Source organism: Amblyomma americanum, chromosome 3 (assembly GCF_052857255.1).
Source record: "Amblyomma americanum isolate KBUSLIRL-KWMA chromosome 3, ASM5285725v1, whole genome shotgun sequence".
Classification (NCBI taxonomy): Eukaryota; Metazoa; Arthropoda; class Arachnida; order Ixodida; family Ixodidae; genus Amblyomma; species Amblyomma americanum.
The window spans coordinates 29,704,386-29,727,895 of record NC_135499.1 but is presented as its reverse complement, the minus strand read 5'-3'; the positions used below and the strand labels follow the sequence as shown (position 1 = coordinate 29,727,895).

General features: G+C 48.9%; 1 protein-coding gene and 1 pseudogene across 10 annotated transcripts in view; one reads left to right on the top strand and one right to left on the bottom strand.

The window, feature by feature from the left end:
• Positions 1–271: 271 nt before the first annotated feature.
• On the bottom strand, positions 272–1,280 carry LOC144123675 (uncharacterized; annotated as a pseudogene).
• A 12,375-nt stretch (positions 1,281–13,655) lies between these two features.
• Positions 13,656–23,510, top strand: part of Lrch (Leucine-rich-repeats and calponin homology domain protein) — a 314,440-nt gene continuing 304,585 nt past the window's right edge. For 3 of the 10 annotated variants that reach the window (XM_077657191.1, XM_077657193.1, XM_077657192.1), the window contains exon 1: positions 13,665–14,221. In XM_077657191.1, the coding sequence (XP_077513317.1) occupies positions 14,047–14,221 (175 nt within the window). In that variant the 5' untranslated portion in view covers positions 13,665–14,046. Of the gene's footprint in view, positions 14,222–23,510 lie in introns of all 10 variants that reach the window. The other 7 variants (XM_077657196.1, XM_077657189.1, XM_077657188.1 and 4 more) reach the window with 7 other exon arrangements.

Sequence of the window (23,510 nt, the reverse complement as noted above, 5' to 3'; positions counted from 1 at the left end):
CCTTCATACCTTCACCGAAAACATTAAGTGAACGCAAACTTGACTGTGAAAAATACTCTCATGAAAAGGCAAAAAAATAACATCTATCAACAGAGCCTATATTGGGAAAATGCGCGTGTCTCATCGACTGAGGAAGTTTTTCTTATATAGTGTGAAGAGTTAATGAGAAACGTAAGTGCATAAATTTCACTTACTTAGGAGTTGTAATAATGCAGTTTATTTATGTTGTAAATTATTAAAGCTACTGTCAAAAAATAGGAGACAAGCGAACTATGGTGAATTTGACATTTATACACAATATTTACAAATCTCTTCACGGCAAGCTGACGCCAGCACACGTTTTGCTTGCATGTCCATTGACTTTTTTTTCTTCAAGTTGTCGCAGGTGAATTCGCAGCCTCGTTCGAGCGTAGGTCGAGTATAACAACTTCTGAATGATTTCGTTGTGAACCTGGCATGTTTCAACATTAAACGGAACCATTTGTCTTAGGTATGTTATCACAGCCTGCACTGGAGATTTCATAGTTAGAAGGCTTTCCGCCCATTCTGTGATGCCCTTAAAATGCTCCTCGCACGACTTCAGCACTTTCATCACTTCAGGACTGGGGTAATGCAGGTTGTCGCCATTTTCGAGGTACTCCTTCAGCCTTGTGAGATATGCATTTTCAGCGTCACTAGAACCGAGCAGAGTAGCTTTGCACTGCTCGCAATTATTTATGGCTTTCAGAATACCTTTAACGAGGAATCCGGCAATATGGAACAGAATGCTGCATTCAGTCGATGTTAGCGCTTCAATGAAAAGAACCTCCGAGTCATCGATTTCCTTTACCTCGGCTTCAGCGAGTTCACGTTTTCCGTTTGACAGAAGGTCAACCAGGTACTCAGAATCGTCAACACTGTAGCTGGTGGTAGACGGCGTGTGCAAAAATTGGCTTATGCACACAAGTTTCAGTGCGCATTTCATATCATAGGCGTCTGGGACAGGCTTCCTGAGACGAACCACAGAGAAAAGATTCTCAAGGCAATCTTGTAGCAGCCTGCTGGTGAGTAAGAAGCTGTAGCCCTCCGAGTTCAAAAGAATGTCTTGCAGGCGAAGCACGACCGTTGTGGAGATCAGGAGGCCCGCCTGCGATGGCTTCCACTGAGACGTGCTGCCCATGCTCATCCCTTGAAAGGTGTTTAGAGCCAGGTTTAGAGTTTCCAGAGCTCTATGATGCTTCGCCACATCGTGCAGACTTAGGGCAACAGATGGATGACGCGACGACATTAATGCGTACCATCTTGATACCAGCTCTAAAAACCAAGCTGTTGTTTCTGCCTCTATGTCCAGCACTTTTTCCTTGATGAGGTATCGGATTGCACTGGGAGCTTCTCTGAAAAATTGCACGGCAAGTCCGACTTTCATTTTCGTAAAATGTCCAGATGAGACATGGGCTTCAGAGAGCTTCGGTGCGAGCTTTAGCTCCCTTTCCTTGTCAAACTCCAGCACAGCATGCACATGATCCAGTTTCACTTCACGTGAGGGAAGATCGCACTGGCTGGCTGTTGCTTCACTTAATGTAAATGCATGAGATGTTATCAACTGACCTTTAATATTCTTCCAAACATGAGCAGCGTCTGCGTTGAAGAACAACTCCATATCATTGAGCGAAGGGTGTGGTATTGAGCAGGTTGTCTTCGAATTTCGGTGGCTAGAAAATCCCAGCTCACGCCACATCGCTCGATTTGAGGCGCCCATGTCGGACGTTACAACCCGAACTCTGAGGGAAATATCGGCGCAGAGTTGGACAACTTGCAGAACAATGTCCTTGAGCGTGCGGCCATCCACATGGCTTCCAGTGAAATGATAAGCTATCACCTGCTTCCATCGCTGGTTGAGACCTCCAACCATAGACACCAGAGCGTGATTAGCAGGCTCATCTGGCTTTTGTGGCAATGTCACTCCCCCATACACAATGTCTTCAGCGCGGTCAAGCTGAAACCCTCTGGCAATCTCCATCTCATCGATAAAGAGGACGCAGTCTTTTTCTACATCTTCCATGCCTTGTGCCTTCGCTTGGAGAAGTTCTACAACGTCTGTAAGAATTCCTGGTGAGAACTTGAGCCAGTGGAGGCGACGAGATAGAGTTCTTTCTGCCGGAAGTGGATAGCCGAGCTGTCTGAGAGTTCTGTAACCAGACTTCCCACAAGAAAACTTCAGTTGAATCCCCTGTTTAATAGTCTGCGGCGACCAGATGCTTCCCTTGTTGCTTTTTCGGGAAAGTGCACGAACTTGATCTTTATTTAAAAATTTTATCCTTTTTTTAAAGTGCTCTACGGCGCTTTTTAGCTTTCGCACCTTCTTTCTAAGAGAGTTAATAGTCAAGTTGGCTTTTTTATGCACTTCTTGAAGTTGTCTGTGGTTCTTTCTCACATCTTCCAGTTGTTTTCTCAGTTGAGCGCAACAACTACTGGATGAATGTGCATCGCAGCCTTCATTTTGCTCTGTTTGTCCATCGCTAGGCTGATAGACAACCTCTTCACTTAAGTTCGTTCCCCCAGGCTCATCGCAATCCGCAAAAACGCCAGGTCCTTGTTCCTGCACTGTTGAGTTTGATGTAGTTGGTAGAGCGGGTGTGCCTCTCTCCTTAGGAGCCTTTCTTTGGTGGTGGACCATAGCTGCACAAACAAAAGGAAATGCAAGAGCAGAAATGAGTGAAGTTCGTCAGAATTGCTCAGTGTCGGCAGTTATTTCATAGCTGCGCGAACCATAACCTAAAAGCGAAAATTTTAAGCTTGAAAAGTTCCAATTCCAATTCAATTCCAATTCCAATTTATTTCAACATCAATACCCACAGACACTGATGTTACGGACAGTGGGCAAAAAGCCACAAAAATAGGGCTTGGCAGCGCCCACTGACCGTCTTCTTGACAGCGACACAGCAGTGCAAATATACATTAGATATGAGCAAGACATGAAATCAATGAAAAGAACTTGTGCAAAAAAACTAGGCAGGTAACACTTTGCATACAAAAAATAATGATAGGAAAGTAACAATATCACCACACATCTGAACAAACAGTCAATAAATAAGTGCAAAAAACACAGAGGCGAACGCGTTGTAACTTGAAAAAAAAAATATATATATATATGTGTGCGTAATCAGTTAAGTAATTTCGGCAGTTGAAATCGCAGCATCTGGTCACCATATTTTGTGCGGTTACACGAAACCTCCCAAGTCTCGTGATAGCGAGTGTCCCGAACATTTCTGTTTAGTGTTAGACTCGATATAATTTCAAGAGTTTTGTTTTTCTTTCTGATACCTGTTTGATAACGCTTTCTGAGAGTATGGTGATAAAGTTCAGGAAGCGGCACTAATTTTAACTCCCTGAATAGTGGTTCGGAATGAGCAAGGTATGGGACATTCATGATCGCTCGAACAGCCTTCTTTTGTATTATATGTAACTGATTAATGTTTGATAAAGTGGTTGTCCCCCAGACTAAATAACAGTAGTTTATTATTGACATAAAAAGAGAGTTATATATAAAGCGTTTTACACATGTAGGGAGGCAATGTCTCAATTTAGAAAGTACTCCGGATACTCTGGATATTTTCCTAATGATTGTATCTACTTGCAGATCCCAAGACGTGTGCTGTTCAAAGAGCACTCCCAAACATTTGGCAGCAGGCACAATTTCAATGACAAAGTTTTAAAATTGCAATTGGTAATGCAATTGGTACTGCATTTAGAAGGCCAGATTTTAAGCGCTATTATTCTAACTCATGAGTCACAACAGTGATGCACATCATATTTGCCATCAATAATAAAATATAGTGCAACTTACGTCTGAACGAAAAAATGGTTGGAACAGCGTTTGACTTTAGCAGCTTCCTTCCATCCGCGCGGTGATTCTCGTAGCAGTTGTCTTCGAAATGGGCCTGCATAAGAAAATTAATTCAGGCGTCCAGTATGTAGTACAAACAGAAAGAAATGCCCCTTTTGAAAGATACACAAGTTCTGGCACTGCTCCAGCGATGTTAAGGAGTCGCGCACACTCGGCAGCTGCATTTATCAAATCCTAAAAGTCAGACTAATAATGGCTGTGCACAAGGGAAATAGCCGGCACTGCACAATAACTGCGCCAACGTTAGAAATGCCAGATAGAAGCAACAAGTTCTTAGCGAAGCTACTATATACGAAAGCTCACATTCACGGGAGTTTTACCAAAAGTAACTAATTCCTGGCTTCGTCAAACAGCCTTGGAACAAATAAAAACTCTACAAAACTATTGTCAAAGTTTCTGACGCTTCTGACGCATGTCTCTTGATGCGTTTGCTTTTAGGGCCATTTGAAAAATTAATCAAGAACCTGTCGGCTCTAAGCTAACCGACTACAAGCAAGCAGTCTGTTATTGCATAAATGCCGAGTGCTTCTGCAACGCTTCACTGTATATAACGAATATTACCGTTAGTTGTGTTTATTAGCCTGTGCACAGAAATACAAAATCCATGTCCACACCTGCGAGTTATGAAAATGATTTTCCGCCACTCATCTGCTGTATAATTCCTCCTTATATATGTTTCATAAAAGATGTAGTCACGTAGCGTGCGTAGTTACAGCCTTTCCAGGAACACTAACACAACTTCCAGCGCACATATTAAATGTAAACCTGCAGCGACAGACATAACTACAAAAAATCGCAACCGTCCAAATAATCACTGTACTTACATTGCATATGCGCGAAGAGTTTGCAGGCTGCCATTTGTCCCGCTTTATCTTCACCGTCCAGAGGAGCCTTCTTTTAGGGTCTCTTGGGAATGAAAACATTCTCCAGCCATTTCTGGAGTGGTTTGAGCACAGTGGCACGCAACAGCCAGGCATCTTGCGAGTTTTGAAACCGAAGAAAACTGCGACCGGGCGGACGCGCGACCACGCACGTGCAACCGGCCCGTGGGGAAGCGAGGAGTGGGCTCAAATATGGCTGCCCTCTTCCGCGGCGGCGGCACTGACCCTGTCAAAGGATGGCTCCACCCTGCACGGAATGGCGGAGAGGGCGCGCGCATCGAGGCACCCTACCTGGATGGATGGATGGATACGGCTGAACCCTTTACATCGGGCGGTGGCTCAAGCCACCTAGCCATGTCTTGTGAAATTTTACTCCTGTCTTGCTTTTAGCCACCAATCAGATAACCTTCGCTTGGTTACTTCTAACCTCTTAAAATCCACTTTCCCTTCACTATCCCTAAACCCCAATGCCTTGGGTAAGTCAGCCCCGCTGCCTTCCACTGTAGGGTGAAGCCCTTCGGTTGTCGTGAAGCGCCACCGCGTAGCCGCTTTTGCGTTCGCCGGGGGATAGCTGCAGCAGACGACGCGCCTCACGCGGTGCAGCGGTATGGCGGTAAACGGCGTGCCCCTTGTTTTATCGACGGGTTTCCTTGAACTTCAAGACGTTGACGCTTTTTTTCGTGGTGCAAACCTAAAAAAGGGTCAACTACTACTGCAAGCGGGCCACGTCTATGACGTCAGTGAAGCTGTGCTTGCTGCTGGCTCCGAAATCGTGGGAAAATGCATACCGCAGACAAGAATAAACGCAGCGACAAAACGCGTGACGCTTGAGGTAAGTTTAGTTTCTTCGAAAGCACTGTACAAGTGCTCTAAACAAATGTGAGATTCCAGATGCCGACTTACAATTTTTTATCGCTGTACTGGTGCTTTAGATCGACGGAAGCCGAAGAATCCGCAGAGCTAGCTGTGACTGCCGCGCTGGCGTGGTGGGAAAATGTAAGCACACGGCGGCCGTTGCTCTCTACATTCAACAGTACAAATGTAGCTCCTGCACGAGCCAACCGCGAGCCTGGGGCCTTCCGTCATCGCGCAAAACTTACCCGAAACTGTCCAAAGTTCATGGGCCGAGAAAGGAAAACGGTAACTTGTTTTGGTCACGCTCTCAAATGCAATCACCCCACTCGTTCCGAAAGCAAGATCCCTTGATGATATTTGCGAATGTACATTAATGTAATCTTATTTTACTTTTCAGTGCGTGCGAAAAACACTGATGTCGGCCATGTGATAAGGTTTTTCGCGGACATCAAATGTCCGTTGACTGACATGCTTCGCGCAGAGGCACTACCCAACGACGAAGTCGCCCCAGCGGCTTCCGAATGCTCTGAAAAGGAACTAGAACTTTTTGGATGGCCCAGAAAAGGAGAAAGCTTTCACTGCTATCAATTACAAGAAAGCGGAGGCAGAATGATTTTCAAACGACTTAACTTTCCCGAGAGGCTTGAGTAATTTATATTCTTTATTCAGCATGTCATTAATTAGGAATTACGGAAACAGCGATGCTACTCGGTCGGCGCGCTTGCTCGCTGCGGCCCCCAAGGGACGCTCGGGCCGCCGCTAGAGGCGCCCGCGTCGGCGCCGGAGTTACATCTGCAGGGTGCCTATTGACGCGTGTGTGGTTGCCGGCGGCATGGCTTCAATGTTGTGTGTCAGTATTGTACCATGTTCTTAGTTGTGCAATAAATGAAGTGCAGACACAACAAATGGCGACGAGGACGGGATCAAGAACGCTCCAAGAACGGCCTGAAGATCACCACATCAAGCGACAGTAACTGGCAGCCGCAAGAAGAGCATTGACAAACACGAAGTGTCAGGCCTAACTCTGCGAGCCCTACGCTGGGCGGGAGAACAATGGCAGCTCAAGCAGCGCTAATCGGTAAGCTCGACAGTTTCGATGACACTGTTGAAGACTGGTCGTCGTATATAGAAAGGGCGGACGAATACTTCGCGCTCAACAGCTTACCGGAAGAGAAGAAGGTAGCGGCTATAATTACAAGCATGGGAGCGAAAACTTACGCTATCCTTCGCAAGCTGACCACGCCGAACAAACCCTCAGAGAAAACGTACGCAGACATTAAAAAGTACCTGGGAGACTACTTTTCACCTGTGCCTCTTGAAATGTCTGAGCGACATCGGTTCTACAAGAGACTTCAGAGAGGTGAGTCTGCTAACGAATATATGGCAGAACTGCGGCGGCTTTCACAGAACTGCAACTTTGGGTCATTTTTGGACCAGGCACTGCGGGATAAATTTGTGTGCGGTCTTCGCTACGTGCAAGTCCGGCAGAGATTGCTAACCGCAAAAAAGGTTACGCTAGAGCACGCCCTTGACGAAGCAGTAGCACATGAACTTGCCGTGAAGGACATCGCCGAATTCAAAAGCAGGGAAGAAGTGCCGGCTTCCGTGGCTCATGTCGAGAAGGAAGCACGACGATGTTACAGGTGTGACCGCAAGGGGCATCCACCGTCGAAATGCAAGTTTTTCACAAGTGTTGCCACAAGTGCAATAAAGTTGGCCACATTAGTACCGCGTGTAAAAGCAAGTCAAGCGACGCCAATGGAGCACCACGCCGGTCAAGCCTTACTTGCAAGAATAGGCAGGCTTCAAAAAGTCAAGTGCATGCCATTGAACAAGACAGTGATGCATTTGAACTTCTGGCACATGTCGACGATGGTAACAAAAGCAGTCCGATCTGGCTGAAGCCGCAGATCGAAGGGCACACATTGGAAATGGAGATGGACACTGGATCCAAGTATTCTCTTGTGCCAAGAACCACGTACGAAGCGCATCTCCCTCATCTGCCTCTGGAGGGAACTTCAGTACGGTTCAAGACGCTGACTGGTCAAGCCTTCAGCCCTAACGGTGTGGCAACAGCCAATGTCACGTTTGGGAAGTCAACGCAACGCGTGCAGTTCTTTGTAGTCGACACTCCAGGACCTCCGCTCTTTGGAAGAGACTGGATTAATCGTTTCAACCTTCTCGAGCTGAGCAGTGTATTGAGGATCGACAACCAACTGGGGCCACGTGCAGATCAACTGAACAAGATCCTCGCAGAACACAGGGACGTCTTCGATGATAGCTTTGGAAAACTCAAGCACATCAAACTGAAACTGCGTCTTCGAAGTGGTGTGCAACCGAAGTTCTGCAGGCCACGACAGGTGCCCTATGCCTTGAAGGAGAAAGTGAACACTGAGCTTGAGATGTTGGAAGCAGTCGGCATCCTGACAAAAGTGAATCACAGTGATTGGGCCACGCCCATAGTGCCTGTAGTGAAAGCAAATGGAACTGTCCGCATATGTGGAGACTTCAAAACCACAATCAACCCTCACTTGGTGGTGGACCAGTATCCCTTACCCCGCATTGAGGACATCTTTGCAAAGTTAGCAGGAGGACAGAAGTTTTCAAAGATAGATCTGAGACAAGCCTACCTACAAATGGAAGTAGACGATGAGTCCAAGCCGCTCTTGACCATCAACATAGAAAAAGGGCTGTATCAGTACAACAGAATGATTTTTGGCATCTCTTCTGCGCCAGCTGTGTGGCAGAGAACAATAGATCAAATCCTGCAGGGAATCCCAATGTGCCATGCTACTCAAGATGACATTCTTGTCTCTGGTGAGTCAGAAGATTCTCATCTCAAGAACCTAGAGCTAGTGCTCAGAAGACTGCAAGAGTATGGGCTCAGAGCTAACCTCCAGAAATGTTCGTTCTTTGAAGACTCCGTAACATACTGTGGTTACAAGCTCGATAGGACCGGGTTACACAAGACAGAGGACAAGATCAAGGCAGTGATACGTGCCCCTACACTCAAGTCCACGTCTGAGTTGAGGTCATTCCTTGGCCTTGTGAACTATTACGGGAAGTTTATTCCAGACAGTGCTAATCTTCTCAGACCACTGCATGCACTTCTGGAGAAATCATCACCATGGAAGTGGACAAAAGAATGTGAGGTGGCATTTCAGCAAGCAAAGAAGATTATAGCCTCAGAAACTGTCCTTGTGTACTACAACCCGAACCTGGAAGTATGTCTAGCATGTGATGCTGGCCCCCACGGACTCGGAGCAGTCCTTTCGCACAAAATGCCTAATGGGAGTGAAAGACCCATCGCATTTGCATCTCGAACCTTGAAGGCTTCGGAAAAGCAGTACTCTCAGATAGATAAAGAAGCACTAGCCATTGTCTGGGGTATACAAAAGTTCTATGCATACCTGTATGGAAGACACTTCAAGCTGATCACAGATCATCAGCCTCTGACACATATCTTTGGCCCAACCAGCAGTGTTCCTGCGATGCAAGCTGCACGCATTCAACGTTATGCCTTGTTTCTAGCTGGGCTCGACTACGAGATTCAGTACCGCAAGTCATCGGATAATGCCAATGCAGATACATTGTCACGCCTTCCTCTTCCGGACAGTCCTGAAGATAAACCAGATGAAGCTGAACTTTTCTACCTGAACCAAATGGAGCAACTACCTGTAATAGCTCATCAAGTCAGACAAGCCACAGAGCGTGACCGTCTGCTATCGAGAGTCCGCTACCATGTTTTGAACGGGTGGGACTCGTGCAAACAAGACAACGAAATCCTTCCATTGTACAGGCGTAGAGATGAACTCTCTTTACACCACGGCATCATTGTTTGGGGCATAAGAACTGTCATTCCAGCTGTATTGCGAGAAACAGTCCTCAACGACCTGCACTCTGGACATCAAGGCACTATGAAAATGAAAGCGCTTGCACGTTCGTTTGTGTGGTGGCCATCTGTTGACACCGATATCGAAGCCATCACTAAGAAATGTGCAGGGTGCTCCAGCGAGAGCAACATGCCACCAAAGGTCTCTCTGCACCCGTGGGAAGTGCCGAGTGGACCATGGCGCCGAGTTCATTCAGACTTTGCAGGGCCATTCCTGGGCAAAATGTTTCTTATCGCTGTTGACTCATTCTCAAAATGGCCTGAAATACATGTGATGAGTTCAACTACGGCAGAGTGTACCGTGGATGCACTGCGCGTTATGTTTGCATCTCACGGCATTCCAGAACGCATTGTCACGGACAATGGTCCTCAATTCACATCGGAAGAGCTTCGGACCTTTCTCATGCAGAATGGTGTGCGACACACATTTAGCGCGCCATATCACCCGGCGACGAACGGTCTCGCAGAAAGGTTCGTGCAGTCCTTCAAGCACAGTATGAAGGCCATGAAAGGAGAGGGATCCATCATCAAGAAGTTGACAAACTTCCTTTTGGCATACCGTACGACACCCCACTGTGCTACTGGTGAGACACCAGCAAACCTTTATCTCGGGCGCGAGCTACGCACTCGACTGGCACTATTACGCCCACAACCCGGTGGACGTACGTATGAGAAACAAGGGTCATCTCAACCAAGTAAGCCTCAGCGCTCCTTTTCTGAGGGGGAAGAAGTTTCTGTGCGCTCCTATAGGGGTACAAGTAAATGGGTGCCCGGAACAATCGCAACCAGAACAGGGCCTCTATCATATGAAGTGGAAGTTGCGGGAACAACCTGGAAACGTCACACTGATCAACTGCGCAAGGGTCACACCGACGACAAACGCCATCTGGATTCGGAACCTGAATTCCTACCCAGTATGCAAACCTCCCCGGACAGCGAGACATCACCTGCTTGTGTTCCAGATGAAAACAAATCTGAATCACCTCGACGTGATCCATGTGTGAGTGCACCAGAAGACAAACTTAATACTCCTCGGGTAGCAGTTCCCGTGAGCCTCCCTGATCCTATCACAGGTCGCCCAGTGAGGGTACGTCGACCACCATCGAAACTGGACTTGTAAAAAAAATTACAAGGGAGGAAGTGTTGTGTGCCAGAAGCAGCGGCGTACCGTGCGTGTGTTGGCAACTGTGGACACAAGCTGCATGCGTGCTTATTGACGCGTGTGTGGGGGTGCCGGCGGCATGGCTTCAATGTTGTGTGTCAGTATTGTACCATGTTCTTAGTTGTGCAATAAATGAAGTGCAGACACAACATGACTCTATACGTCTTAGTCCGCAAAACTCCAGTCCTGGCCTCAAACAACAAAGAACTTCCCCTACAATTATCATAGATATTTTCTTTGACAATTTCCTGTTTAAAGGTCCGGTATGCTTCCAGTGCCGATTTCGTCAGCATCCCTGTTTTCCACAAAGCTCTCTCTGTTCCTTTAACCTTTTTCTTAACCGATAATTGCTGATTTGCCCCGTTACTGCTGTCCAGATATTTGCTTGTCAATTTTCTAGTTCGCTTTCTCCATTTCGTGTCAACATTCTTTATATACAGGTATCTGGAAACTTTCCTAGCCCACCGCTTTTCCTCCATCTTTCTCAATCGTTCCTCAAATGCTATCTTACTGCTAGCCTCTCTGCTCTCGAAAGACGCCCATCCCATATCACCCTGTACCCCCTGATTTGGTGTATTGCCATGTGCTCCCAAAGCTAACCTCCCTACTCCCCGTTGCCTAATTTCCAGCCTTGCTTGAACATCTGGCCTCATACACAGGACCGCATTACCGACGGTCAGGCTAGGGACCATCACCCCTTTCCAGATCCCTCTTACCACCTCATACCTATTGTAATTCCACAGTGCCCTATTTTTCATGACAGCTGCATTCCTACTAGATTTATTCATTACATATTTTTCATCCTCTGTCAGATACTCAACACTGTTATTTATCCACACCCCAAGATACTTGTACTCATTCACTACTTTTAGCACGAACTCCTGTATTCTATGCTCGCCGCCCTCTTCATTAAATATCATGACTGCAGATTTTTCCTTACTATACTTGAAGCCTAATCTATCTCCCTCTGTACTGCATATGTCTAACAACTTCTGCAGGTCTTCCTTGTTGTCAGCCATTATCACTATATCGTCCGCGTATATTAGTCCCGGTAATGTCTGTTTAATCAATTCCCCTTGCTTGAAAAAAGATAGGTTGAAGCCTAGTCCGCTCCCCTCTAGCTTGGTCTCCAAACCTTGCAGGTACAACATGAACAACAAAGGGGACAGAGGACATCCTTGTCTAAGCCCCCGCTGTATCTCTACAGGCCCTGATACATTTTTTCCCATGTTATGAGCACTCTTTTACCTCTCTATATATCTTTTAAAAGATTAATTACTCCATTTTTCACATCCAATCTGCCCAGTATGTCCCACAAATGCTCCTGAGTAACGTTGTCATAGGCTCCCTTAATATCCTGAAATGCTAGCAATAAGGGCCTATGTTCCTTTTCCGCAATTTCTATACACTGTGTCAATGAAAATAGATTGTCCTCCAACCTTCTTTGTTTCCGGAACCCATTCTGTAGTTCCCCTCACACCCCCTCGTTCTCCGCCCAAGCCTGCAGTTTATCCTTTATAATTTGCATCACCACCCTGTAAACCACAGATGTCACTGTTATGGGGCGGTAGTTACTTACGTCTGCTTTGTCCCCCTTTTCCTTATATATCATGTTCATTCTACTTAATCGCCATTCATCGGGGACTTTCTCATCCACTATCATTTTGTTCACTACCTGTATTAATGTTTGCTTGGATTTTGGTCCTAACTTCTTTATCAACATAATCGGGATACCATCTGGTCCTGTTGATGTGCCACTAGGAACCTTCTTCTCTGCCCTTTCCCACTCTCCTTGCTCAAGTGAAGCTATTGCTGTAACCGGTCTATCCTCCTTCGATAAATTATGTACCACGTGCTTTGCTGAAAATTTTTCCGTCATCCTTGTTCCTATGTGTTTTATTGCTTCATCCCCTTCTAGTTGAATACCCTCATCTGTAAAAATAAACCTTTGTTCTAGCCTAGTTTTATTACTCATTGCATTTAGATGTTTCCAAAATTTGTGGGCTGCTTTTCTATCCTTTTTATTTACTTTTGACATCCATTGGGCACCCTTTCTTCTAATTTTCTCATTAATCAAATAGGATGCGTCCCTTCTACACTTTATGAAGGTATCCCATTTTCTGTCTACTTCGGGTTTTGGTTCCCCCCTCTTCTTGGAATATCTGTGTTCCCTGGATGCTTCCTTGCGCTTTTCTATTGCCCTGTTGACCTCCTCATCCCACCAAATCTTGGGTTTGCATCTTTTCTCTTTTAGCTTTACTCGCACCTTAGTTAGCTCTAGATCCAGTAACCGAGTTAATTTGGTATGTCCATTCTCTTTCACCATTCCAGCAGTTCGCGAGCGCCACCTACATGCTCTGGCCAGAGCAAGTGTACTTTAATCGCAATTTCAGGTCGCGCGCTCTGCGCCGGAATCAGGCGCTCTGTCAGAGAGCGTGCAGACCGCTCCGGGCCTACGATTGGAATTCACCAATAGATGCATGCACTCGCGTACCGCTGGGCAAAACGAATAAACAAATAAACAGAATCAAACGCAGACAGGGCAGACTTCCCTGGAGCCTCTTCAGCAGGAATAGTCAATGCGGAATCAGCGGCGCAGTTAGCTTAACTAGAGACACGTGCAAGATGCGCTTTTTTTTTTATCCCGCGCGCGTTGGAAAAACGTGGGGAATTCCGAGAAAAACCTAGAAAAAAACGTGTCTCCATCCGGACATGACGTCATTAAACGTCACGTGACTTTGACGTTATAAACGTGACGTCATATTTTTTGACTAATCAGCGTTTCCAGCCTACCGACCCGCAAACGCTTGTGTTCAGTAGGTCTTGGTCAAGAGAAGGCGGTAAAAAAGAAACGGCACACGCGATAGAGGCGGCTGCGTAAGGAATCGTTGGCCAAACTCGTTTCTGAAATTGAAACTAGAAAAAAAAAATAGAAGAGCTAAATTTGCAGACTTGGCATTAAGCAGCGAAAGCTGACTGGCATCATAGGCCTAGAGGTCTCTAGTGGCAAACACGTTTTGGCGCATATTTAGCGTCCGTTCAGGCGCCTCCCACTGGAGTTATAGCGGCGTCTACAAACGCGCAATGCGGTTCTTTTAGAGACTCAGCTTAGAACCATCTGACTGGCCGAACAAACCGCTGGTTAATGCAAAGTCTGCAAATTAAGCCCAACCGCCAGTAGTTTCGTAAATTGATCTGACCACTTCGGCTATATCGACGCCCTTCTCAGTTTCTCTGTCCGCCGTCAAGCGCTTTGTGATCTCTAGGGCGCGGAGCCCAACCGTGGCAATGGTTTGCGTTCGGTAAGCGTCGCTCGCGCGCGTGCTTCGAGCCTGCTCAAGTCGGCCCAGCTGAACATGCGGACGACGGGATGGCGACAGCCTTGGCGTCGCAGCCTGCTTCCAGCAGCGCCCAGCTCACGCGCGCCTTGGAGCGGCTCTTCGAGGATGCCCAGCACACCGGCGAGCTGAGGTTGAACGGACGCAAGTTGAAAGAGCTGCCGGCCTACGCCAACAAGTACGACCTGCGCGACATCGTGCACGCAGGTAAGCCAGCGCAGCGCGTGAACGGCGACGCGCGCACTGCGTTGGGCACGTTCGCCGCTGGGCCGCGCCCGTGGCCGTGTCTCTCGAAGCGGCCTTCGCAGCACGGCTGTCAAGTGCTTGGGGCATTTCCTTTGCTGTGCTGTAGTTAATGTAAAACACCATTGATTGCCTTGTTTTTGTGATTCGGTTCAGTTCAAAAGGCTCATTTCATGACTTATCCCGTGCTCAGCGTTGACTCTTGCAATAAATTCATACTCGGTCGAACAACGGGAGAGGGCAGCCGAAGTAGGGAGGCAAGCTCGTACTAAGCAGCGCGCGTTTGAGGACACGTCGCCTCGCTTCCGCTGCAAGTTCCTCTGCTAACAAGTTGGCCGCGAGGGGGGCTCGGCTCGCATTTCGACATTAGGGCAAAATGCACTCATTGTAAACAGCTGCAGTAAGCAGGGAGACCTGGGACGTTGTGGGGAACAAATGAATAAGGGCTACTGAGATTTAATGATTTTTCAGTACTGGTCTCAAAAGCCCAGGCCATTCCGTTACTAGGCAAAGATGTCTTCCAGTTCTGTCTTGCACTAGCTCTGTCTAAGCCATACAAACTTTCTTACCTCACCACTCAGTCTTGTTTTCTTCTACATGTGACTGTGTTTTGGTTTAGCAGGCATGCCACAAGGCTGTGTCGTTGGGTCTTTGGAACTGTTTTCATTTATGATCTTCCTGTGGGCACTCCGCCCATGGTTCGGCTGTGCACCAAAGGCTGTTTTGTGTTGTCCTGTGACACTCGAATGGACATGATTGTAGTACAAACTGAGGCAGCTTAGAATTCTTGTTATGTTATGCATGGAAGAGGATGAAACTCAGCAATATGCTATCATATACATATACAATTCACAACCAAGAAGAACTGCACAGCTCCTTCACATTAAACCAATCTGATGCAAACTAGTTGTTCAGTTGCAAAGGTCAAGTTCCATGGTGTAATATTAACTGCAACATTTGACTGGACTACCCACATTGATTAGATTGGAACAAAAGCGTGCTATGTTTGTTGCTCTCCTTTGTAAGCATGAAATGATCTTGGCTGCCGTTTCTCGGAAAACACTGGGGAAAATCGTTCTGAAACTGTTGCGAAGCTGTCACTGAGACTAAAGGTGAATCTGAAGTTGAACCTGCAGCTGAAAGTGACACGGAACCTCAGATCAAACCTGGAACTGAAGCGAAAGCTGTAGCTTTTCATATTGAAAATTTTCCACCGGCATGGTATTCGGAAAAAAAAATTTTCCCCACTGGTTACCCCGATTGGGATTCAGATCAACGCCAGCACTAATTGAGCAGTTTCGTTTCTTGTTGTCTTGCGCTCTGTGGTTTTAATTGGTATATAGCGCTTGCTCATAACTAAATTGTCACCAGTGCCACCTTTCGTTCATTCCTTCTGCCCTTTCGAATGCTCAGTGACAGTACTGGTACAGCCATGGCTGTACCAGTACTGTCAGAGCTTCTCAGTTCCCAAGATAACAAGATAAGCGTCCTATGCATGTCATTGCCGAACCTAAGGGAAAAAAAAGGGATCATACCCTATGTGCACCAGCTATTGCAGCGGCTAAAGCAGATTGCTTCAAGATATGACTTCAGGGCTATTTTTTATCAGTCGCTAATAAACTGTGTATGTGGCTGTGGAGTTGTGCAGAGAAAAGTGAAGAATTCAACCGAAAGAATGCATTGTACGGTAGGCAGTATACGAGCTGCAGAAAGGGTGCAATGCAGGAGTTACCACTGAACTGCGGTTTGACATGTATTGGTGAGGCTGGCCAGTGCCTTAGTACAAGGCTTTGTGAACATATCATTCCTCGGAAAGATTCTTATTGACACAATGTTGCAAGGGCATTTTTGCACCTTCTCTGCATGACACCATCATGCTGTAGCTAGGACCACATAGCAGGGGAACCGGAAGACGTGTACTGCATTAGGAAAAGAGCGGCTAACAGTGTCAGTCAGCTGCCTATATACTGATACACCATAAAGAGTTTGCTCTCTTTGTGCACACCTCACGCTTGCTTGTACTTGTCAGAGCGGATATACAAGTCATTTTTTTGTAAATGCACTCCTTTAGTTAGTGAGCTTTCATTTTGTTTATCTGAAATGCATTGTTATATACTTGTGCTGGGAAGACTGCAGTGCATATTACCTCAGTGACATTTGCGGTCAGCTTTCATGATGACATCATGAGGCTGATTGAACAGCTGTATCTGTTAGGACTTCTAGAAAGGTGGCTTTGATGATACATCTCCTTTGTAATCAAATAAGACTGCGTATGCGCAAGTTTCGGAACTTCCTGGCTAGTATCCTAATTTGGGGTTCAAAAGATGGCAGAGACACTTAGGACTGCTTACGTGTGAGAAAGTGTAAGCCCACCCGCTCACTTTGTGAACCCAGTCACCGTGCGGCATGATGTGATGCGATGCCACGCAGCTGGCAATTCTACCTCTGCATGGCTACGTAGCCGCCGCAACGCTGCCGCCACACCCTTTTCTGACCTGTGCACTGAATTCGTGAAGGTGGTGGTGGTAATGGAAAACTTTATTGCAGTATTGGATGCCTTAAGACGGGTACATACTAATGAAGGGTTGGCTGTTGGCTACGTGTTGTGACAGGAAGCTGGTGCTTCCCAGCGACTCCCAAAGCCTAGCCCGCCAGCCGCTTTTGAGCGGCTGGGTCAGGCTGGACACCGCCGCAGCCTCCATCGCTCAAAGTCTGAGAGTTGCCAAGTGGCTGGAGGGTGGAGCATTGAACCATAATGTGAGTGCAATCTAGTTTAGGTTCCCCACATAGGGTACACTTTATGAAAACAATCCTGGATGGACTGTATGACACAGTACGGTGACAGTTGCCACCGTACCGTGGCCCCCATTCCACCTTAAAGGGGCTTTGAAAGGGGCTCTAATAAAGTTGCGGTATACCTGGAATGTTAAAGCACACCACTTCACGAATATTGTCCAAGAAGAATTTTTTAATGCACTTTGTAGAAGCAGAGTTATCTGTAGTCAAATTTTGAATTTAAGCGTCTTCGTGCCTTTTCCTTTCCTCTCGTCACTTTTTGTTGCACATTGGAAGGTTGGCGCACTCCTCTGCCGGCCCCACCTCCGGGGGAGAGCTTCCTGACCCGCCGGAGCAACGTGGCTTATTGGCCGCGCCCTTGGCAGCTGCCCAACGTCTGAAAGAATCTTACCAATAGCCATCCCTCAACAAGTATACGTAGATGAGAGCGACGGAGGAGGGTGCGAGTATGAGAAAGTCACCGGAAAGGGCTCGCCAACTTTCGCGCGCGATTGTGGGTTCTCTGCTGCTTGTAGAAGTGTATTATTTGGCGCAGGCGTTCGTGACAACACAGTGCAATGATTGAGCAAGTTGATGTCCTCTCCTCAGAAGGTGTTTCAGAGCCCCTTTAAGGGTATGACGCGACAGCTAATTGGTTAATACCCATATATGCAGAATTGGGCTTTCTCTACTTAACATTCATAGGTCCCTAGGTGGGATTTGTGCGATCCAGGTTGCTCTTGCTGAGCAACCTCGTGCAACCAATCATTAATTTAAACGCCAGCTGCAAAGCTGCATGAGTACGTCATCTTTTATGAGTATTATCGAGTGTCGACAGGCACGCACGCATGTGCATGCACACACGCACACGCACACACGCACACAGAAAGGGAGAGAGAGAGATAGGAGAGTCTAGATAAGCTGCGGTGGCCATTTGCGGGAGGTGCCTGGTGTACCCCTGTGATGCTGCCTACTCACCAATTTCCCAAAGGGCACAATCCTGTGGCCTTGCTGAGGAAAAAAAGGGTCTTTAACATTTCCTTGTGTCATGGCACTCTTTTTGGGCTGCGGTTGCTGCTTTAAACATTATGATCGGTATGCTGAGCTTTTCAAAAAGGGCTAAGTTTGCAGGCATATGGTGGTCCCAGCTGGCAAAGGACAAGGTTAATTGGAGAGACACGGGAGAGGCCTTTGCCCTGCAGTGGGCGTAGTCAGGCTAATGATGATGATCACTCAGCCACTGTGATGAAAGTGATGTGGAACATACTGCTACGGACGCTGGGAGGACGACGAAGTGGTTGGTAACGAAGACGACGCTGAGGTGCGCGCTTGTGTGCTGAGAGTCTACTCCAAGCCATCGGTTCCTTGCGTAGCAGGTTACCCCTGCTCTTTCTACTGCTGCTTCTAGCCGCCACGTATCATTTGGTGGAGGTTGCTAAATTCGATCCCCGACCTCAAGCTGGCTCTCCGTCGTGGCCGCCGTCTCGCCAACATGTCTACCGAGTCCGAGCCATCTCCCTCTCCGTCAACACCGCCAGCGGTCATCGTCGCCCACCACCGCGAACCGGGCACGTTCTGTGGCACAGACGACATTGATGTGGACGACTGGCTGGCCCTTTACGAACGCGTCAGCACGCACAACAGGTGGGATCCAACGCTGCTGCTCGATAATGTGATATTTTACCTGACCGGCACCGCGAGAGTGTGGTTCGAAACCCACGAATATGACTTGACCTCATGGGACATATGTAAGCAGAAGCTCCGCGACCTCTTCGGAAAACCCATCGGCCGCCAACTCGCCGCCAAGAAGGCACTCGCGTCCTGCGTCCAAACTTCCTCCGAGCCATACATAGCCTACATACAAGTCGGCCTCGCCTTGTGCCGTAAAGTTGATAAAGACATGTCCGAAGCAGATCGAGTTGGCCACATACTGAAAGGCATTGCCGACGATGCCTTTAATCTGCTTCTATGCAAAGACTGTTCCACGGTCGCTTCTGTTCTTGAGGTGTGCCGTCGTTTCGAGCAAGCCAAACATCGGCGCATTTCTCACCGTTTTGACCGGCTGCCGAACACTGCTGCTAGCTCCTCCTGTGAAGATCTGCCAACATTGCGGCAGCCTTCCGACCCGGCTAACTTAACCCGTATCGTGCGCCGCGAACTGGAGGCGATGACGCCCGCTGTTTCTTCCTTGCCACTGCCAGACAACACCTTGGCCCTCATCCAAGCCGTCGTTCGCCAGGAGGTTGCGAACTTGGCCATCCCTTCTCCTCGCGTCGTGGAGAACGCTCATGCCAGCCGGGCCCTCCAGTGATCGCAGCGGCCACTTACAGTCGCAGCTTCTCGCCTCGGTACCGATATCGCAATCCTGCCGAATGGTGTACCTCTGATGACAGGCCGATCTGTTTTACCTGCTCTCGTGTCGGACACATCTCCCGTCACTGCCGCAGCCGTTGGTCCCCGCCACCTCGCCCCTACTCCTTTGTCGACCGCCGCAACGACTACGGCCCGCACCGCTTCACACCACGACCCGATCCGCTCCCTGACGAGCCCGCTCCGCACGCTCGTGGGTCCAGCCGCTCACCTTCCCCATTAAACCGCCGCTCCCGTTCTCCTCCCACATGCCGCAGCCCTTCTCCTTCGACCTCCCGCCATTTCTCGGAAAACTAGCCGATGCAGCCCCCGGAAGTGACGCTGCATCATTGACCCGGCCTGAAAATCCTCTCTTGACCCCCGCTGTCCAACGTAATCTCTTGAATGTTCTTGTGGATGGTGTCCCGGTCCTTGCCCTCATTGATACTGGCGCCCAAGTGTCTGTCCTGAGCTCTTCTTTGCGCCGCCGTCTGAAGAAAATTGTAACGCCTGCCGCCATGTCCACGGTTCGCGTCGCCGATGGCAGCCCCGCTGCCGTGATTGGAATGTGCACTGCGAGAGTCAGCATTGCCGGGCGTCATATACCCGTTCTGTTCACCGTCCTGACCCGGTGCCCTCAGGACATAATCCTTGGCCTTGACTTTTTAACCACCCATTCAGCTCTTATTGACTGTTCCTCAGGCCTTCTTCGATTGGATCTGCCCCTGTGCAATGACGACTCCACCAGCTCACCTCGCCTTCAATCCACCGAGTTTGCTCGTCTCCCACCACAAACTGCTGTCTACATCCCTCTGTCGCCTTCTCCTCCCGTCCCTGATGGAGACTATGTCGCCTGCCCTATCACCGCTGTGATTCTGAATCGTAATGTCCTCTTTCCCCACACCATTGTCCACATCACCAACAACTGCACCTGCCTCCCTGTCCTCAACTTCAGCCTGTCCCCTCAGGTACTTCCGACCGGCATTTCCCTTGCTGATCTGTCCCCATTGACCGATTGCACAGTTTCTGTCCTGGCTCCTGACCCGACGACTGCCGTCTCCAATGTCCCTACATCACAACCCTCCCGTGAGGACTCTATTTCCCGGATGATCGCGGCAGATCTGCCCTCTGCTGATTCTACAGCTCTTCACAGCCTTTTGTCCTCCTACAGTGATATTTTTGACTTTGGGGACCGTCCCTTGGGTCAAACCTCTGTTGTCGCCCACCACATTGACACCGGCGAAGCCCGCCCTATTCACGGACAGCCCTATAGGGTCTCCCTCGCAGAGCGCCGTGTTATTCAGGCAGAGGTGGACAAGATGCTGGCCCGCAACATCATCGAGCCTTCGAGTAGTCCTTGGGCGTCCCCTGTCGTGCTTGTTAAAAAGAAAGATCAAACCTGGCGATTCTGCGTCGATTACCGCCATCTGAATGCCGTCACAAAGAAAGACGTCTACCCTTTGCCCCGAATTGACGACGCTCTCGACTGCTTGCACGGCGCCAGTTACTTTTCCTCCATCGATCTTCGCTCAGGGTACTGGCAGATCGCTGTGGATGAACGGGATCGGGAGAAAACCGCCTTTGTCACCCCGGACGGCCTGTACCAATTTAAAGTCATGCCTTTCGGCCTGTGCAATGCCCCTGCGACCTTCGAGCGCATGATGGACTCCCTACTGCGCGGTTTTAAGTGGATGACATGCCTCTGCTACCTAGATGACGTGATTGTTTTTTCGTCCACATTCCAAAGCCACCTGCATCGCCTTTCAGCCATCCTTGCCGTCTTCCGCCGCGCTGGTCTTCAGCTGAACTCGAAGAAATGTACCTTCGGCCGCCGTCAGCTCAAGGTCCTTGGCCACTTGGTCGATTCTGCTGGGATCCAACCCGACCCCGACAAAGTCCGCGCCGTGCGTTCATTTCCTACTCCGCGCTCCTCCGGTGATGTGCGCAGCTTTCTCGGCCTATGTTCCTATTTCCGCCGGTTCATCCAGAACTTTGCGGAAATAGCCCGACCTCTTACCACACTCCTCAAGAAGGACATCTCGTTCTCTTGGGGACCCCCCCAAGCTGACGCCTTCAGAGCCCTTATCAGTGCCCTCACTGCTCCACCTGTGTTGGCGCACTTTGATCCTTCAGCCCCTACGGAACTTCGGACCGATGTGAGCGGCCATGGCATTGGTGCCCTACTTGCTCAGCGGCAACGCAACAAGCTTCGCGTTATTGCGTACGCCAGCCGTCTCCTTTCTGTGTCAGAGCGCAACTATTCTATCACCGAGCGGGAATGCCTCGCTCTGGTTTGGGCTATTGCAAAATTCCGCCCTTACTTGTTTGGGCACCCTTTCTCTGTTATCACGGATCACCACGCCTTATGCTGGCTTTCTTCGCTCGAAGACCCTATTGGCCGGCTGGGGCGCTGGGCTCTTCGCCTTCAAGAGTACACATTTTGTGTCGTCCACAAGTCCGGCCGCTTGCACCAGGATGCGGATTGCTTGTCCCGTTACCCTGTCGATCCGCCTTCCTCCAACGAATGCGAGGCTGACGCCTGCGTCTTATCCATCTCGGCCTTCCGCAACATTGCGCAAGAACAGCGCTTGGATTCGTCGCTACGTTCCCTCATCGACCGCCTCACTGCCAACCGCTGTGATGCGTCCCTCGCCCCGTTTGTGCTCCATGAGAACGTCCTCTACCGGTGCAATATGCGGCCTGACGGCGCTGACCTCTTGCTCGTGGTCCCTCAACACCTGCGCAGCAGCGTCCTTAAACAGCTTCATAACTCCCCGCAGGGGGGCGCCTGCAGCTTGCAGGCGTCGCGACGGTGAGTGGCGACACCGCGGGTTCCCGAGCATCCGCAGGGACATCCCCGCAAGGGGATGATGGTGAACTGTGCATCACCACGGACCCGAGCACCCGCGCCTCGCCGTGCGTGGCATCGCCGTGTCCGGGGAAAAGGGGATCCTGGTGGTTGAGCCGATGCCGAGCGTTTGGACCCTTAAGGCCCCTCGGCGGAGGCAACACACCACTTTGGCCCCAGCTTCCTGTAGACGGCACCTCCGGCCTGACCCGACCGGGGGAAATCGGCAGTCGTCTTTTCCTTATCCTCCCCTCCATCTTTTACTTTCCTATCATCTTTCTTACAACTCTCCTGTCTCCTCCTCCTTCCTTGGTTTTTTTCCTTTTTCCTGGCGGCGAGGGTTAACCCTGTGTGGCGAACTATCCTGGGTTTCGTCATATTCGGTTATAGCAATGGTGTACAGCTGGCGTGGGCAGGACTTGTTTTCAAGTTCCTGTCCTGTCCCCTAGTTGGGCTCCATGGTGGGCGGCTGGCACCAAGGCCGAAGAACAAAATTTTTTATGGCTTCCTCCCTGCTTAATAATGATCGCTCTCTGAAAAGAGGACGGACCGATGTCACAACACAGTTTTTCAGCAAAAAGAAGACAACTTTTCCGAAGTACCACATCGTCCACAGTAAAGAAACAGAAAAGCCAGCCAGACAAATATCCCCGTTCCTTGTTTCAAGAGTTCTTACAGAATCCCTGGGCCCTCAGTACAAAGTCACAAAGTTGGCTTGTGGTGACCTCCTCCTCGAACTGCTCGACATAACTCAGATTTCAAAGCTTGCAAACATTGAAACTTTTGGCGATATTCCTGTCTCTGTTACACCGCACAGATCATTGAACACAGTACGTGGTGTCATCTCAGATAATGATTTCCTGCACCTAACAGAGGAAGAGATGCTTGAAGGACTGAACCCTCAGAATGTTACCAACGTCCACAGAATTACAATCCGCAAAGACAACAAAGAGATTCCGACAAAACACCTGGTCCTGACGTTTGCCTCATGCACCCTACCCGAGTCAATCGAGGTAGGCTATGCAAAAATCTCCGTTCGCCCTTATATCCCCAACCCTAGACGCTGTTTCAAATGCCAGAAGTTCGGTCACGGCTCCCAGAGCTGCCGCGGCCGCAACACCTGTGCTAAATGTGCCTCCAATGACCACCAATCAGACGGCTGCGACGCCGCGCCACGCTGTGCAAACTGCGAAGGCGAGCACGCTGCTTACTCAAGGTCTTGTCCTGCCTGGAAAAAAGAAAAGGAAATCATTACAATAAAGACAAAAGATAATATCACTT